Source organism: Symphalangus syndactylus, chromosome 4, assembly GCF_028878055.3.
Source record: "Symphalangus syndactylus isolate Jambi chromosome 4, NHGRI_mSymSyn1-v2.1_pri, whole genome shotgun sequence".
Taxonomy (NCBI): Eukaryota; Metazoa; Chordata; class Mammalia; order Primates; family Hylobatidae; genus Symphalangus; species Symphalangus syndactylus.
This window is the reverse complement of record NC_072426.2, coordinates 138333104-138348400: the sequence shown is the minus strand read 5'-3', so window position 1 is coordinate 138348400 and position 15297 is coordinate 138333104. Positions and strand designations below refer to the sequence as shown.

Genomic DNA, 15297 nt, shown 5'->3' with positions numbered 1-15297 from the left:
AAGGAAATAATCAAAATACAGCAATTTTTCCTGCAAAGGGGTTTTAATGCCAAAATGAGTGAGAGTTCTGTCTTAAAAACGAAACTGAGTGGCCAGGCATGGTGGCTAACGCCTGTAATCCCAGCACTCTGGGAGGCTGAGGGGGGGCAGATCGCCTGAGCTCAGGAGTTCGAGACCAGCCTGGGCAACACGGCGAAATCCGGTCTCTACTAAAAATACAGAAAATTAGCTGGGCGTGGTGGTGCACGCCCATAATCCCAGCTACTCTGGAGGCTGAGACAGGAGAAACCCGGGAGGCGGAGGTTGCAGTGAGCCGAGATCACGCCACTGCACTCCAGCCTGGGCGACAGAGCGAGACTCTATCTCAAAAACAAACAAACAAAAAAGTGAAACAATATTTTCAATCCTCTAAACTATAGTAGAGTTTTAATATAGTATATTTTAAATATTTAATATTTTCTGGGAAAAGAACAAATAAATAGAGACAAAGACCATCAGAGGATTGTAGAGTGATGTGTTCTGGTTGTCTCTTGACATACTCCCTGTGTGCTCTCAGACACACCCCGGGGACTTACACCACCATTTATCTGTAGAGGAGACCCAAGCCTATATCTCATCAATAGATTACTAATATCTTTCCCAATTCTAAATGATTTCAGTCATGCTGTGCCATTTATTAGCTCCTCAACCTTGAGCAAGTAATTTATAATCTCCTTGAATTTTATTTTTCTCACCTGTAATATGAGGACGTGCGTGCATATATATTTAATCACAGTTAGCTACCTGGCATTGCTTACTAGTATTAAGAAAAGAATACATTGATCTGTAGATCTTGTTTGGAGCCTGAATTAAACAAACTAACTCTAAAACACACAAATTTTGAGACAGCCTGCGGAATTTGAAAGGAGAAAAGTTAGGCCGGGCGCGGTGGCTCACGCCTGTAATCCCAGCACTTTGGGAGGCCGAGGCGGGCGGATCACGAGGTCAGGAGATCCAGACCATCCTGGCTAACACGGTGAAACCCCGTCTCTACTAAAAATACAAAAAATTAGCCGGGCGAGGTGGCAGGCGCCTGTAGTCCCAGCTACGCGGGAGGCTGAGGCAGGAGAATGGCGTGAACCCGGGAGGCGGAGCTTGCAGTGAGCCGAGATTGCGCCACTGCACTCCAGCCTGGGTGAAAAAGCAAGACTCCGTCTCAAAAAAAAAAAAAAAAAAAAAAAAAAAAGAAAGGAGAAAAGTTATTTGATGATACTTAAATTACATTTAATTTTTAAAGGGTGATTATGATATTACTGTTACTTTTTTTTTTTTTTTTTTGATATGGGGTCTCAGTATATTGCCCAGGCTGGTCTTGAACTCCTGCCTCAAGTGATCCTCCTGTTACTGGAGTGGGTCTCGATCCAGATCCCAAGAGAGGGTTCTTGGATCTCGTGCAAGAAAGAATTCAGGGCGAGTCCATAGAGTAAAGTAAAAGCAAGTTCATTAAGAAAGTAAAGGAATAAAAGAATGGCTATTCCATAGACAGAGCACCCTGAGGGCTGCTGGTTGCCCATTTTTATGGTTATTTCTTGATGGTATGCTAAACAAGTGGTGGATTATTCATGTCTCCCCTTTTTAGACCATATAGGGTAACTTCCTGATGTTGCTATGGAATTTGTAAACTGTCGTGGCACTAATGGGAGTGTAGCAGTGAGGACGACCAGAGGTCACTCTCATCGCCATCCTGGTTTTGGTGGGTTTTGGCCGGCTTCTTTACTGCAACCTGTTTTATCAGGAAGGTCTTTATGACCTGTATCTTGTGCCGACCTCCTATCTCATCCTGTGACTTAGAATGAGTAAGTGTCTGGGAATGCAGCCCCGTAGATTTCAGCCTTATTTTACTTAGCCCCTACTCAAGACGGAGTTGCTCTGGTTCAAACACCTCTGACACTCCCACCTCAACCTCCCAAAGTGCTGGGATTACAGGCATGAGCCACCACATCTGGCCTATTACTGTTATTTTATTTTATTTCATTTTTTGAGACAGGGTCTCACTTTTGCCAACGAGGCTGGATGTGGTGGTGCAAACACCGTTCCTGCAGCCTGGACTTCCCAGGCTCAAGTGATCCTCCCATTTCAGCCCTCAAAGCAGCTGGGACTATAGGCTACATTACCATTATTTTTAAAAAGACTCTTTCTCCTTTAGAGATATATGCTGAAGTATCTTTGGATCAAATGATGTCTTCAAATGATATGATTAGCTTTAAAAGAGTCTACGTATAGGAGGTCAGGACCAGCATGTACAGATAAAACAAGATTGGCCACATGTACATGACTGTTGAAAATGAGTGATTCAAGAGACCTTTGCTATTCTTTTTACTTGTGCATATGATTGAAATTTCTTTTTATAAAATCGGGTTTATGTACTTGGTTTTATAGACAGGACCTCGCTCTGTCACCCAGGCTGGAGTGCAGTGGTGCGATCATGACTCACTGCAGTCTCTACCTCCTGGGCTCAAGTGATCCTCCTGCCTCAGCCACCTGAGTAGCTGGGACTACAGGTGCACACCACCACATCAGGCTAATTTTTTTTTTCATTTTTCCTAGATTCAGGGGTCTCAGTATACTGCCCAGGCTGGTCTCGAAGTCCTGGTCTCAAGTGAACCTCCTGCCTCAGCCTCCCAATGCTCTGGGATTACAGGCATGAGCCACTCTGCCTGGCTTTTACATTTCTTATAATTAAAAAAACAAAAAAAGCAAGTACAGGAAAAAATAAGAATATATATAAATATATGGAATATATGGAATTAATATCTATATTATTTTTACACAAACATCATAGTATAAAAATATCTAAACACACAGAATAGGAAATCATAATACTATCACCCAAAAATACAGTCAGCCCTCAGTATCTGCCAAGTTCTGCATCCTGGGATTCTTCTCTTTTCTTTTTTCTACACCATCTGGAAATCAAAGTCTGCATCCCAGGATTCAACCAATCACTGATGGAATATTTTCCATTAGCTGAGGCAGAACCCACCCATACTGAGGCAAACTGTAAGGGATTTGAGAATCCGTCTGAATTTTGTTAGCCAAGGGAGTCCTGGAGCCAATCCTCTGCAGATATCGAAGGATGATTGTAATCATATTCTAAAGTACGTATATTGAGACATTCTTTTTGTCTTTTTTAGAGAGAGTGTCACTCTGTCGCCCAGGCTAGGGTGCAGTGGTACTATCATGGCTCACTGAAGCCTCAAGCTCTTGGGCTCAAGCAATCCTCCCTCTTCAGCCTCCCAAGTAGCTGGTACTACACGCACGGACAACCATTCTGGCTAATTTTTTATTATACAGACAGTCTCGCTAAGTTGTCCAGGCTGGTCTTGAACTCCGGGGCTCAAGAGATCCTCCAGCCTCAGCAGCAGTATATTTTTTCAAAAAGTATATTGTAAACCTTTTTCTGGAGAATGTATTTAGTACTCTCTCTATATATATATTATATATATAAAAAAATACTCTAGTACCTCAGGGTCATACAGCATTATGTAAGTACAGTATAATTTATTAAATCACTCTCAATATCTAGGCTGTTTTAAAATTTTGACATTAAATATAGGGCTATGGGAAAATTCCTTGCAACTTCAGCAAGGATCCCCTCCCCTCCCCTCCCCTCCCCTCCCTTCCCTTCCCCTCCCTTCCCTTCTCTTCCCTTCCTTTCCTTCTTTCCTTTTTTTTTGAGACAGAGTTTCACTCTTGTTGCCCAGGCTGGAGTGCAATGGCAATTCTCCTGCCTCAGCCTCCCAAGTAGCTGGGATTACAGGCATGTGCCACCACGGCCGGCTACTTTTTGTATTTTTAGTAGAGACGAGGTTTCTCCATGTTGGTCAGGCTGGTCTTGAACTCCAGAGCTCAGGCAATCTGCCCACCTCAGCCTCCTGAATTGCTAGGATTACAGGCATGAGCCACTGCGCCTGGCGTGAGCTACGGTCTCGACACTGCACTCCAGCCTGTGCAACAGAGACTTATCTCTAAGTTTTATACATAAATAGAATTTACATATAAGAAAGAGACTTCCAAGGAAGCCTTGTTCACCTATGGTCCATTATGCACAACATTCAGTATAATCAGCAGCCGGAAAACCAAACAGATCCAAGGATAAAAAATGCAAATCAATGTTTGGAAGATCTTGAATTTTTGTGTCCAAAGAAATCTGTGTTATTTAATACCAAAATATCCCATTAGCTTTCTACATTCTTCCTGTGTTTCCAAAAAGGCAGGGAGGTGATGGGTGTTTTCCTTGTGTCCTGAGTCCTTGTCAGTTAAATGATTTCTCTCAACCAGGTTACACCGGTAGGAAGTAAGCGGTAAGTCTAGATTCCAACCCATGTAACGTCTACTTGAATCCAAATAGTTTGCTTTTCTTACAGCTCCAGTCTGCCCAAGTAGAGTGATTTGGGGTGCCCAGGGTGTGGGAGGGAGGAAAAGAGAAAATGGGGCCTGGAAGGATGGGTGGTCATTAAGTGTGGGAGGGAAAAAATGCAGTTAACTTGATAGGAAGAGGGGCCTTTGGGGGAGGGGAGCCAGCAGGGGGCCAGACATGCCATCTTCTCACCTACAAAAATGAAATAGTAGGGCCAGCTAGGCAGCCAGTCTTCCCATTCCCTCTGAGTGTCCTATTTGTACCTTTTCCCCTCCAGGGTCAAAGATCTTTACTTTAAAACACAGCACTTTCTTCAGTGCCCTGGGCTGTATCTTGTGGCATTCCTTTCATTAGTTTCAATTGTTTATAAACAATCACAGTACAGATACTATGCTAACTAAGGCTTTGGTCAAACGGTTGGATAGCTTCGGCCTCTGCTTTCACTGAGGAGGGCATTTATAAATCTAGTCACAGGACAGACACTGCAAGAGCCATTTTACTAGGTGTCCTGAGTGTTTTTTTTGTTGTTGTTTGTTTGCTTTGAGACAGGGTCTCACTCTATCGCCTTACCTGCATGCTGGAATGCGGTGGCACAATTAGGGCTCATTGCAGCCTCTTCCAAATCCCAGTCTCAAGTGATCCCCCGACCTCAGCCTCCCGAGTAGCTGAGACTACAGGCATGGGCCACCATGCCCGGCTAATTTTTTCCATGTTTTTGTAGAGGCAGGGGTCTCACTATGTTGCCCAGAATGATCTCTCCAACTCCTGGGCTCAAGCGATTTCCCTGTGGCCTCCTAAAGTGTTGAGATTATAGGCATGAACCGTTGCGCCCAGCAGTCGTGGGTGTTCTGATGCCGCAGAACAGTGGACTACAGGAGCAGATGACAGGCTTACCTCCCCTAGTGTGACCCGGCCAGTGAAGGCTTCCTGGGGAAATGGCTAAGATCAAGCTAAGGCCTCAATCTAAGTCAAGAGTAACCAATCTTTTGGCTTCTCTGGGCCACATTGGAAGAATTGTCTTGGGCCACACATAAAATACATTAACACTAACAAACAGCTGATGACCTTAAAAAAAAAAACACAAAAATGGGCCGGGCACGGTGGCTCACGCCTGTAATCCCAGCACTTTGGGAGGCTGAGGCAGGTAGATCACAACATCATGAGTTCGAGACCACTCTGACCAACATGGTGAAACCCCATCTCTACTAAAAATACAAAAATTAGCCGGGTGTGGTGACAGCATGCCTGTAATCCCAGCCACTCAGGAGGCTGAGGTAGGAGAATCGCTTGAACCCGGGAGGCGGAGGTTGCAGTAAGCCGAGACGCAGAGGATGCGGAGGCTGCAGTGAGCCGAGACGGCACCACTGAACTCCAGCCTGGGTGACAGAGCTAGACTCTTTCTCGAAAAATAAATAAATAAATAAATGCAAAAAATCTCATGTTTTAAGAAAGTTTACAAATTTATATTGGGCTGCACTCAAAACTGTTTTGGGACGCATGCAGCCTGTGGATTGCGGGCTGGACAAGCTTGGTGTAAGTAGTGATCATCTGGGTGAAGGAGACTAGATTTGTACAGCATGTATAACGGTAACTTTGTGCCATTTTACCAACATCTCCCCACTCTTCTGCCTCCCAGCCCCTGGTGATCACCATTCTCCCTGCTTCTATGTATTCAATCTTTTTAGATTTCACATATATGTGAGATCACACCATAGTTTTATTTATTTTTTGTTTTGCTTTTGAGACGGAGTCTCATTCTGTCACCCAGGCTGGAGTGCAGTGATGTGGTCTCGGCTCACTGCAACCTCTGTCTCCCAGGTTCAAGCGATTCTCCTGCCTCAGCCTCCCAAGTAGCTGGGACTACAGGCTCACACCACCACGACTGGCTAATTTTTGTATTTTTAGTAGAGACAGAGTTTCACCATGTTGGCTAGGATGGTCTGGATCTCTTGACCTCGTGATCCACCCTCCTCAGCCTCCCCAAGTGCAGGGATTACATGCGTGAGCTACCATGTTTTATAAATACCATAGTTTTATTTGTGTCTGGTCCTTTTTTTTTTTTTGGCTGTAAGTTTATTCAGTGCAAAATAATCTTCTCCAATTTTACTGAGGTAGCTAACCACGTCCATGACCAAATCCGCCTCTAAACTGGAATTCGGTTGCTGACCCAGCCCCAGCCTCGGCTTTCTTGTTGGCACCAGGAGGCACAGCACTCCGTTGGTAGGTATCTCTGTTGGCTTCCCCTCTTGTGAGTCTTGCAGGTCGCTCACCCTACAGATCTTTAGGCAGAGGCCTGCCAGGCTCTGGGCGTGGCGTAGAGTGGCAGGCCCAGTCTCTTGGGGGTAGATGAAGGTAATCATGGAGTTACTGGAGGTAATCATGGAGATACCTTACCTCATTGGTAAGGTACCAGTAGAAATGTCTCCAGGTCTAGTGGCTCATGCCTGTAATCCCAACATTTTGGGAGGCTGAGGTGGGCGGATCACCTAAGATTGGGAGTTCGAGACCAGCCTGACTAACTTGGAGAAACCCCGTCTCTACTAAAAATACAAAATTAGCCGGGCGTGGTGGCCAATGTCTGTAATCCCAGCTACTCCAGAGGCTGAGGCAGGAGAATCGCTTGAATGTGGGAGGTGGAGGTTGTGGTGAGCCGAGATCGCGCCACTGCAATCCAGCCTGGGCAACAGAGTGAGACTCCATCTCAAAACAAAGAAGTAAATAAAATAAAAATAAATACATAATTTAAAAATCCCATATTTCCATCAATCAGCATTCAACATTCATAGGATTTCACTAATTCCTGTTTTCTCCTCCTTTTAATTGCTATCAATGGGGGGGAAGTACCCACTCCAACAAATATGGGTATAATCTTAAATAACCTTTATTATATTTAACAAAACAAGCAATGCTTCCTCCTTGGTATCATTTTATACTTAATATGTATTGAAAATTCCCCAAGTGCCTTAGAAAATGTCTTTTTGCCCGGGTGCCGTGGCTTACACCTATAATCCCAGCACTTTGGGAGGCTGAGTTGGGTGGATCACCTGAGGTCAGGAGTTTAAGACCACCCTGGGCAACATGGTGAAATCCCATCTCTACTAAAAATACAAAAATTAGCTGGGCGTGGTGGCACGTGCCTGTAATCCCAGCTACTTGGGAGGCTGAGGCAGGAGAATCACTTGAGCCTGGGAGGCAGAGGTTGCAGTGAGCCTAGATTGTTCCATTGCACTCCAGCCTAGGTGACAGAGCAAGACTCCATCTCAGAATAAAATAAAATAAAATGTCTTTTTAAAGTTGGTTTGTTCAAATCTGGATTGAAAGAAGTTTTATGTTTTACATTTAGAAATTTTATTGGTCTCAACTAAAAAAAATCATTGCCTTGTTGAGGAGAGTAGGTAACCGTCCTATATTATTTCACACATTTATGTGTCATTTCCTGTGTCACTTAACTTATTCCTTGACCCCCATATTTTCTGTAAACTGAGAGCTAGTTATAAAGGCTTGCTAAATTCAGATTCAACTTTTTTTTTTCTTTTTGAGACAGTCTTGCTCTGTCGCCCAGGCTGGAGTGCAGTGGCACGATCTCGGCTCACTGTAAGCTCCACCTCCTGGATTCACGCCATTCTCCTGCCTCAGCCTCCTGAGTAGCTGGGACTACAGGCACCAGCCACCACGCCCGGCTAATTTTTTTTTTGTATTTTTTTTAGTAGAGACGGTGTTTCACCGTGTTAGCCAGGATGGTGTCGATCTCCTGACCTCGTGATCTGCCCGCCTCGGCCTCCCAAAGTGCTGGGATTACAAGCGTGAGCCACCACGACAAGAATAATTCATAGATGATGTAGTGTACAGTTGACTCTTGAACAACATGGGTACAAGCTGAGCAGATCCACTTATACAGATTTTATTCTGCGTCTGCTACCTCAGACCAACTTCTCCTTTTCTTCCTCAGCCTGCTCAACGTGAACATGACAAGGATGAAGATCTTTATGATCTACTTCCATTTAATGAATAGTAAATATATTTTTCCTATGATTTCTTTCCTTTTTTCTTTTTTGAGACAAGGTTTCACTGTCACCCAGGCTGGAGTGCAGTGGCACAATTATAGTTCACTGCAGCCTCGGCCTCCTGGGCTCAAGTGATCCTCCTGCCTCAGCCTCCCAAGTAGCTGGGACGACAGGTGCTCACCACCATGCCTGGCTAATTTTAAAAATTTTTTGTAGAGGTAGCATCCCACTATGTTGTTCAGGTTGGTCTCAAATTCCTGGGCTCAAGTGACCTCCCCTAGTGCTGGGATTACAGGTGTGAGCCTCTGTGTCCAGCCTTCAGCATTTTTTGTTTTAAATTTTTTGCCTTCCTGAGCTGTAAACATCCATTTTTAATAAGGGTTTAACTTTCTCATACCAGAAGCAAGGCTTGGTTGCCCTTAATACTGTTACCAGTTCTCTACTTCTGTTCCTCAATGTATTTAATCCAGGTATCTGCCTTATACAACAGCTTTCTGGTGACCACCTCCCTAATGGGACATGTAGATAAAACCTACTTGACTCACTCCACTGACCTGCACACCCCACAGGGACTGTATACATTTGCTGCAAGGACTACCTCTCATACAGTGTGACCCCACAAAACTCATGCCTGTTTACCCCAAATCCACCAACTAGAATGCCCCTTGGGAAATGCACTGGACCCCAGTAAAGGCCTTGGCCCATTGGTCTGTCTCTCTCTGGCTCCTCAACTGCTAGGTGAGCAGCACTGCCCCTGCAGCCTTCTCATCAGCCCTCAACAGTACCGTCTTCTCTCATGGACCTGTAATAAAACTGTTTCTGTTATTTAATGTGTTTTTGTTGTGTTGCCTCCTCTGTGTCAAACTCTACCAACACAAGGACTTAACTTTTCTCCTGGTCAGGGCTGTCCTACAGAGTGGCATGAATAAGCTGGAAATAGGTCCGACAAGAGCCACAAGGGTGTTTGCCAGTAGAAACAAGTTTCCTACGAGAGGGACTCCTGGTCACAGATTGGACACTTAGGCATTAGGCCATCCACCAGGATAAAGAAATATCCCATCAAAGGCACCCTGTAAATATCCACTACCAAATCCCCTGGAGTTGAGGTAGGGCAGGGCTGGAGTGTATAGCCACTCTCTGGAGAAACCCCGAGATCAAATTAGAGGAAATATACTTCCTCTCTGACCTTACTCCAGTATTTTTCTTCACTCACTACTTGTCACTGGCTTCCTTGCTATTACAGCTTGACAGTCCCTTCCCCATACACTTTCTCAAGCCATTCACTCTGAAATAAAATTTGATGAGGATGCTATTTCCAAGCCTACTCCCTCAACTCAAATGTTTGCTCAGATTCCACATTCTCCAAGATACCTACCCTGACCACCCACTTCACATAGCTGACTCTCCCTCATGCACAGCACTCATACAGGTGACATTGGCCTACTTTTCCCTGTCACCACAGTATCTGATCAGCATCTAACACACTATAGCAATTCTTTGTGTTTATTATTTTATTGTTTCCTTTCTCCCCTCCAGGAAGTATGCTGCTTAAGGATGGAAACCTTTGTTTTGCTCATCTAATACAATTCCAAATTGAAGGCAGACGTTGATCATCCCTAATCAAAAAACATAAAATCCAAAATGCTCCATAATCTGAAACATTGAGTGCTGCCATGACACCCAAGTGGAAAATTCCACACCCGACACCTTTGCTTTCTGAGGGTTCAATGTACACAAACTTTGTTTCATGCATATTATTAAGTGTTTATATATTAACTACCTGCAGGCTATGTGTATAAAATGAATTTTTTGTTTCAAATTGGGTCCCATCCCCAAGATATCTCATTGTGCATAAGCAAATATTCCAAACCCCCCCCCAAAATCTGAAAGCTGAAACACTTCTGGTTCCAAGCATTTTGGATAAGGGATACTAAACTAAGCTTTGATCACTCAGTAAAATAAACAAAGTTCAAACACTAGGGCTACAAAACATCATAATCCTTTGATTATGAAAAACAGTGGTATCCAAGCATCGAGAATCAGACTGATAGACTTGTCAAAACCATCAAGTTTTAAAAATTTAAAATGATTGCAATATCTGTCACCTAAATATGAGTAAAGTCATTTGCAAACTTGTAGTCTGCCAAACTTTACAATGCTGCAACATTTGGGTTGATGGCACCCCAAAATGAAAAGATAAAGAGGAAAACAGAGGCTTAAACTAAGAAAGAATCCAAGAGCAGAGGTCAATTCCTAGAATGGTAGTGACTGGAAGTGTACTGGCCTAGTGTAGTTGGTCTAGATTGGCAGGTGATATACAGAAAGAAAAAAATTGCTGTTAGAGATTATTTATGGATTGTGCATAGGTAAGTATATGTGGTGAAAGGATTTAAACAAAGTGAAATCCTCATTACCCATAAAAATAAGTCAATTGTTTCAACTGACACACACGAAAGAACAGAAACACATTATGAGAAATACGGAGGTAAACAAAAGAATCCACTAAAAAGAAAGGTATGTGGCAAGCATGATATTCAAATAATGTATGCAACTTTAAATAATTGGCTTAACTAAAAAAAAAATGTAGGCAATTTGAAAACATTTTATTGGACATGTTAAGTAACATAATTCTAAAATATTTTATCTTAGAAATCAAAGCACTTGACAATTGATATTCATAGAATATATAAAAGTGGCATTATGAACATCTTATAGTTGCCAAAAATATAGGAGAAAAATCGACTCTGGCTTTCAGTGGTAAAATGTAAAGATTCCAGAAATGAGATTAAATTTACTGGCTACATTACCTACAAAAACTGAAACAGACTCATTTACCAGTTCCTTATCTTTCAGAATCTGATACTGAGCAGATTTTAAGAGGTTTGGAATCTGTTCCAGTATAGAAATAAGGCCAAATGGCTTCTGTGAAAGAATCATTAAAAGTGTAGAGAACAGACCTATCATTCATATTATAAAAGGAAAGATCGCCCAATTCATAGTCCAGAAAAATACCAATCTTACTGGGTTTTACTACTGGCAGAAGCTGGGTTGTCTTAGGACCTGACGCAACATAACCACTCTTCATGTATCGCCCAATGGCCCAGAATCCACCCAGAACTGATGGCTGATCCTGCCAGTTTCTAAGAAGACAGTCTTGACACACACCCAATATCCATTTAGGTTTGTTTCCCACCTCTACTTCCCAGTAATGTCGGCCAGAACTAAATCTCTGAGAGCCTAGGACAGCAGGGCAGACATAAAATCTCCTTGGGTCATAACAAATGTTTGGTTTTGTTCTTTCATATCGCACAGCTTTTCTATCCTCAGAGACAATAAGTTGAGGATGTGCTGTGTTAAGATCTAGAATCACATCTACTTGAAATGGCTTGATAATTCTGTCCAAGCCAGAATATTGAGGAGGAAGACTGAAACCATATTTTGTTAATCTAAATGAAAAGAGTTCAGGGCATTTTAGGTTTTGATACTTGTGGTGCGTACTCTTAACATGTGTCAGTAATTCCAGGTTTGACTGCACAGACTTGCCCTCTACCTCCCTCAGTAGATGTTTTAACGTGGAAACATAATCTGAAAGTTCTACAAGGTTTTCATTTAGTTTTGCTAAAATGTTCACCTCTTCATCTTGTATCTGCTTAAGAATCATCTCTTGTTCATTCTGTAAAAACAGTCTAATTTGCTCAAACTCAGAATTTATTTCTTCCCTCTTATATTCTACCTTCTTTTTCAGCTCCACTGATTTGCTGCCTTGCAGAATTATCACTTTTTCAACTCGTTCTATATTATTCTTCAAGGGCTCAAGGCTACCTTCTAGAATTTCTCTGTGATAAGAGGCAGCTTTCTTAATAGGGCAAATATAGTGCTTCTGGTGTTTAGTGGAGAAACTGCACTGTGTACATAAGATCTCTAGATCCTTCACACAGAAGAGGGTCAGAAACTGATTGTGTTTTTCACACATGGCATTCTCTTTCTGCCTCTTTCTCTTGCTCCTCCTAACCTGGAGTTGTTTAGCAATTTCAGTCAAATTACGGAGCTGGGGGTTCTTCCTGAAGCTCTTGTATGGAAAGCAAAAACGGCAGACAGGACAGGGAAAGGTATCATCTAGATCCTTCCAGGATACATTGAGGCAGGAGCGACAGAAGTTGTGCCCACAGTTGATGGTCACTGGGTCTTTCAAGTACTCCAGACAGATGGGACAGCTAGACTCCTCTTGGAGGTTCACCAGGGCTGTCACAAACTCCATCGAGCTGCGAACAAAGGTAGTGCATAAGGTAACCTCCCTGTGATCAGTCCTGCCTCCGTAGAGCGCAAACCCAGTGAGAAGTGGATACCCCTCCCAGACCTTGTAGATTGATCAGGTTTAGGTTTCACTAGCCTGGCATGCTGATGGCACCCACTGAAGTCTTGTTTAGTTCCCTGCTGCTTAGCTTGGAGGATAATAATTCAAAGCTTACAGCTCTATTATAGATGAGCCTGTCTGAATCTAAGTGTAATGATTTTCTTCTTTAATAAACTAGACACAGGTTATAATACAGCGGTCATTCCTGTGGCTGAGAAAAGATTTTTAATTTCAAAATCTCCTGGATTTGGAATCACAATATAATAACTGATTCAGGCAAGAATCATCACTAACTGTAAAAACTATTGGGTAAAATTTTATGGGGGAATGATATTCACATTCTCTAAATTTTACTCTAGGATTATATTTTAATTACAAAGAAAAAATAAGTACCTTTATAATGTAGAGAATACCACCTTAACCAATGATGGGGCAAACTGATAACCTGCAATAGGGAGCAAAGCATTACCATCTATGGAGAACTTTTACAGAATATATATATGAAATACATAAAATTCTATTGTATATTATATATAAAATTCTATTATATATAACATACAATTGCTATTATTTGTTGAGATGGAGTTTCGCTGCCACCCAGGCTGGAGTGCAATGGCATGATCTTGGCTGACTGCAACCTCTGCCTGCCAGGTTCAAGTGATTCTCCAGCCTCAGCCTCCCAAGGAGCTGGGATTAAGGTGCCCACCACCATGCCTGGCTAATTTTTGTAGTTTTGGTAGAGACGGGGTTTCATGCTGGCCTCAAACTCCTGACCTCATGTGATCTGCCCTCCCCGGCCTCCGCAAAGTGCTGGAATTACAGGTGTGAGCCACCGCACCTGGCCTATAATATAAAACTATATATAAAAATGTATGTATGTATATATAACAATGAAGAAATCCAAGTCATACAAGATTCAACATGAAAATGGTTCTCAACATGAAAATGGTTCTCAACAGCACAAATGACAACAGTGCTGGGAAAAAAAGCAGGCTTTTTTTTTTTTTTTTTGAGACAGGGTCTTTCTGTGTCACCCAAGCTAGAGTGCAGTGGTATGACCATGGTTCTCTGCAGCCTCAGCCTGCAGAGTAACCACGACCACAGGCTTGTGCCGCTGGGCCCAGCTAATTTTTAAAATATTTTGTAGAGATGGGGGTCTGTGTTGGCCAGGGTGGTTTTGAACAATCCTCCCACCTTGGCCTCTCAGAGTGCTGGGATTATAAGTGTGAGCCACCATGCCCAGCCTGTTTCCTTATATATGAGAAAAAAAGAAAAGCAATTCATTCTCTTAGCTTGGATTCCAGACTGGGAAAAAAAAGTTGCAATAAAGTAGATAGTATAGGACACAGTGAAAAAATGGAGTATGTACTATTTATTAGATACTAGTAATACATCAAAGTTAAGCTTCCTGAATTTCCTAACTGCACCATAGCTGCAAAAGAAAATGTCCTCATTCTTAGGAAATACATGCTTAAATATTTACTGGTGAAGGGGTCATGATCTTTATAAACACCTCTCTTTTCCTTCGGGTCACCTCACAAATCCTATCTGCTGCTCATCAGTCTGACTGCCTCCCACCCCACTCTCTAGTCTCTCACTATCCCATCTCTTTACTTTCATAGAACTCAATCATAATCTGAGATTCTTTTCTTCAGGTATTTGTTTCTCTTTTGGCCTTAGCTGGTGAATGAGATAGACTGGAATAGGTACTTAGTCTACCTTATTCATAGGGAGGTAGTAGAAAATCAGTAAAGATCTTCAAGAAAGTGAATCATGAACAAGTGGATACATGAATGAATAAAATCCAAAAATAATACAAATAGAGAATAATGTCAATGTTATAAAAGATAAAATTTCGGTTGGGAAACTGTTCAAAATTAAAAGAGAGCCCCACTGCACTCAGCCCATTTCAGAATTATTCTAGTATGAATAGAATCATTCATCTTAGATTTAATGAAACAGGATCTAGGCACATTGGCTCACACCTGTAATCCCAGCACTTTGGGAGGCCAAGGCAAGCAGATCATGAGGTCAAGAGATGGAAACCATCCTGGCCAACATGGTGAAACCCCATCTCTACTAAAAATACAAAAACTAATCAGGCGCCGGGCGCGGTGGCTCACGCTTGTAATCCCAGCACTTTGGGAGGCCGAGGCGGGTGGATCACGAGGTCAGGAGATCGAGACCACAGTGAAACCCCGTCTCTACTAAAAATACAAAAAATTAGCCGGGCGAGGTGGCGGGCGCCTGTAGTCCCAACTACTCAGAGAGGCTGAGGCAGGAGAATGGCGTGAACCCGGGAGGCGGAGCTTGCGTGAGCCGAGATCGCGCCACTGCACTCCAGCCTGGGTGACAGAGCGAGACTCCGTCTCAAACAAAAAAAAAAAAAAAAAACTAATCAGGCATGGTGGTGCTTGTCTGTAGTCCCAGCTACTTGGAAGGCTGAGGTGGGAGAATCACTTGAATCTAGGAGGTGAGGTTGCAGTGAGCCGAGATCACAGCACTGCACTCCAGCCTGGGCGACAAAGCATGTCTCAAAG

At 42.9% G+C, this 15297-nt stretch overlaps 1 protein-coding gene across 1 annotated transcript; it reads right to left on the bottom strand.

The window, feature by feature from the left end:
- Positions 1–10989: 10989 nt before the first annotated feature.
- Positions 10990–13202, bottom strand: TRIM60 (tripartite motif containing 60). The gene is made up of 2 exons (XM_055276317.2): positions 13151–13202; positions 10990–12665 (listed from the first exon to the last, which is right to left on the bottom strand). The coding sequence occupies exon 2, from the start codon at positions 12659–12661 to the stop codon at positions 11246–11248; it is 1416 nt and encodes a 471-aa protein (XP_055132292.1). The 5' UTR covers positions 12662–12665; positions 13151–13202; the 3' UTR covers positions 10990–11245.
- Between the last annotated feature and the right edge of the window lie 2095 nt (positions 13203–15297).

Excerpts from the sequence above, each read along its gene's own strand:
- TRIM60 (XM_055276317.2), bottom strand. The coding sequence starts at position 12,661 with ATGGAGTTTGTGACAGCCCTGGTGAACCTCCAAGAGGAGTCTAGCTGT.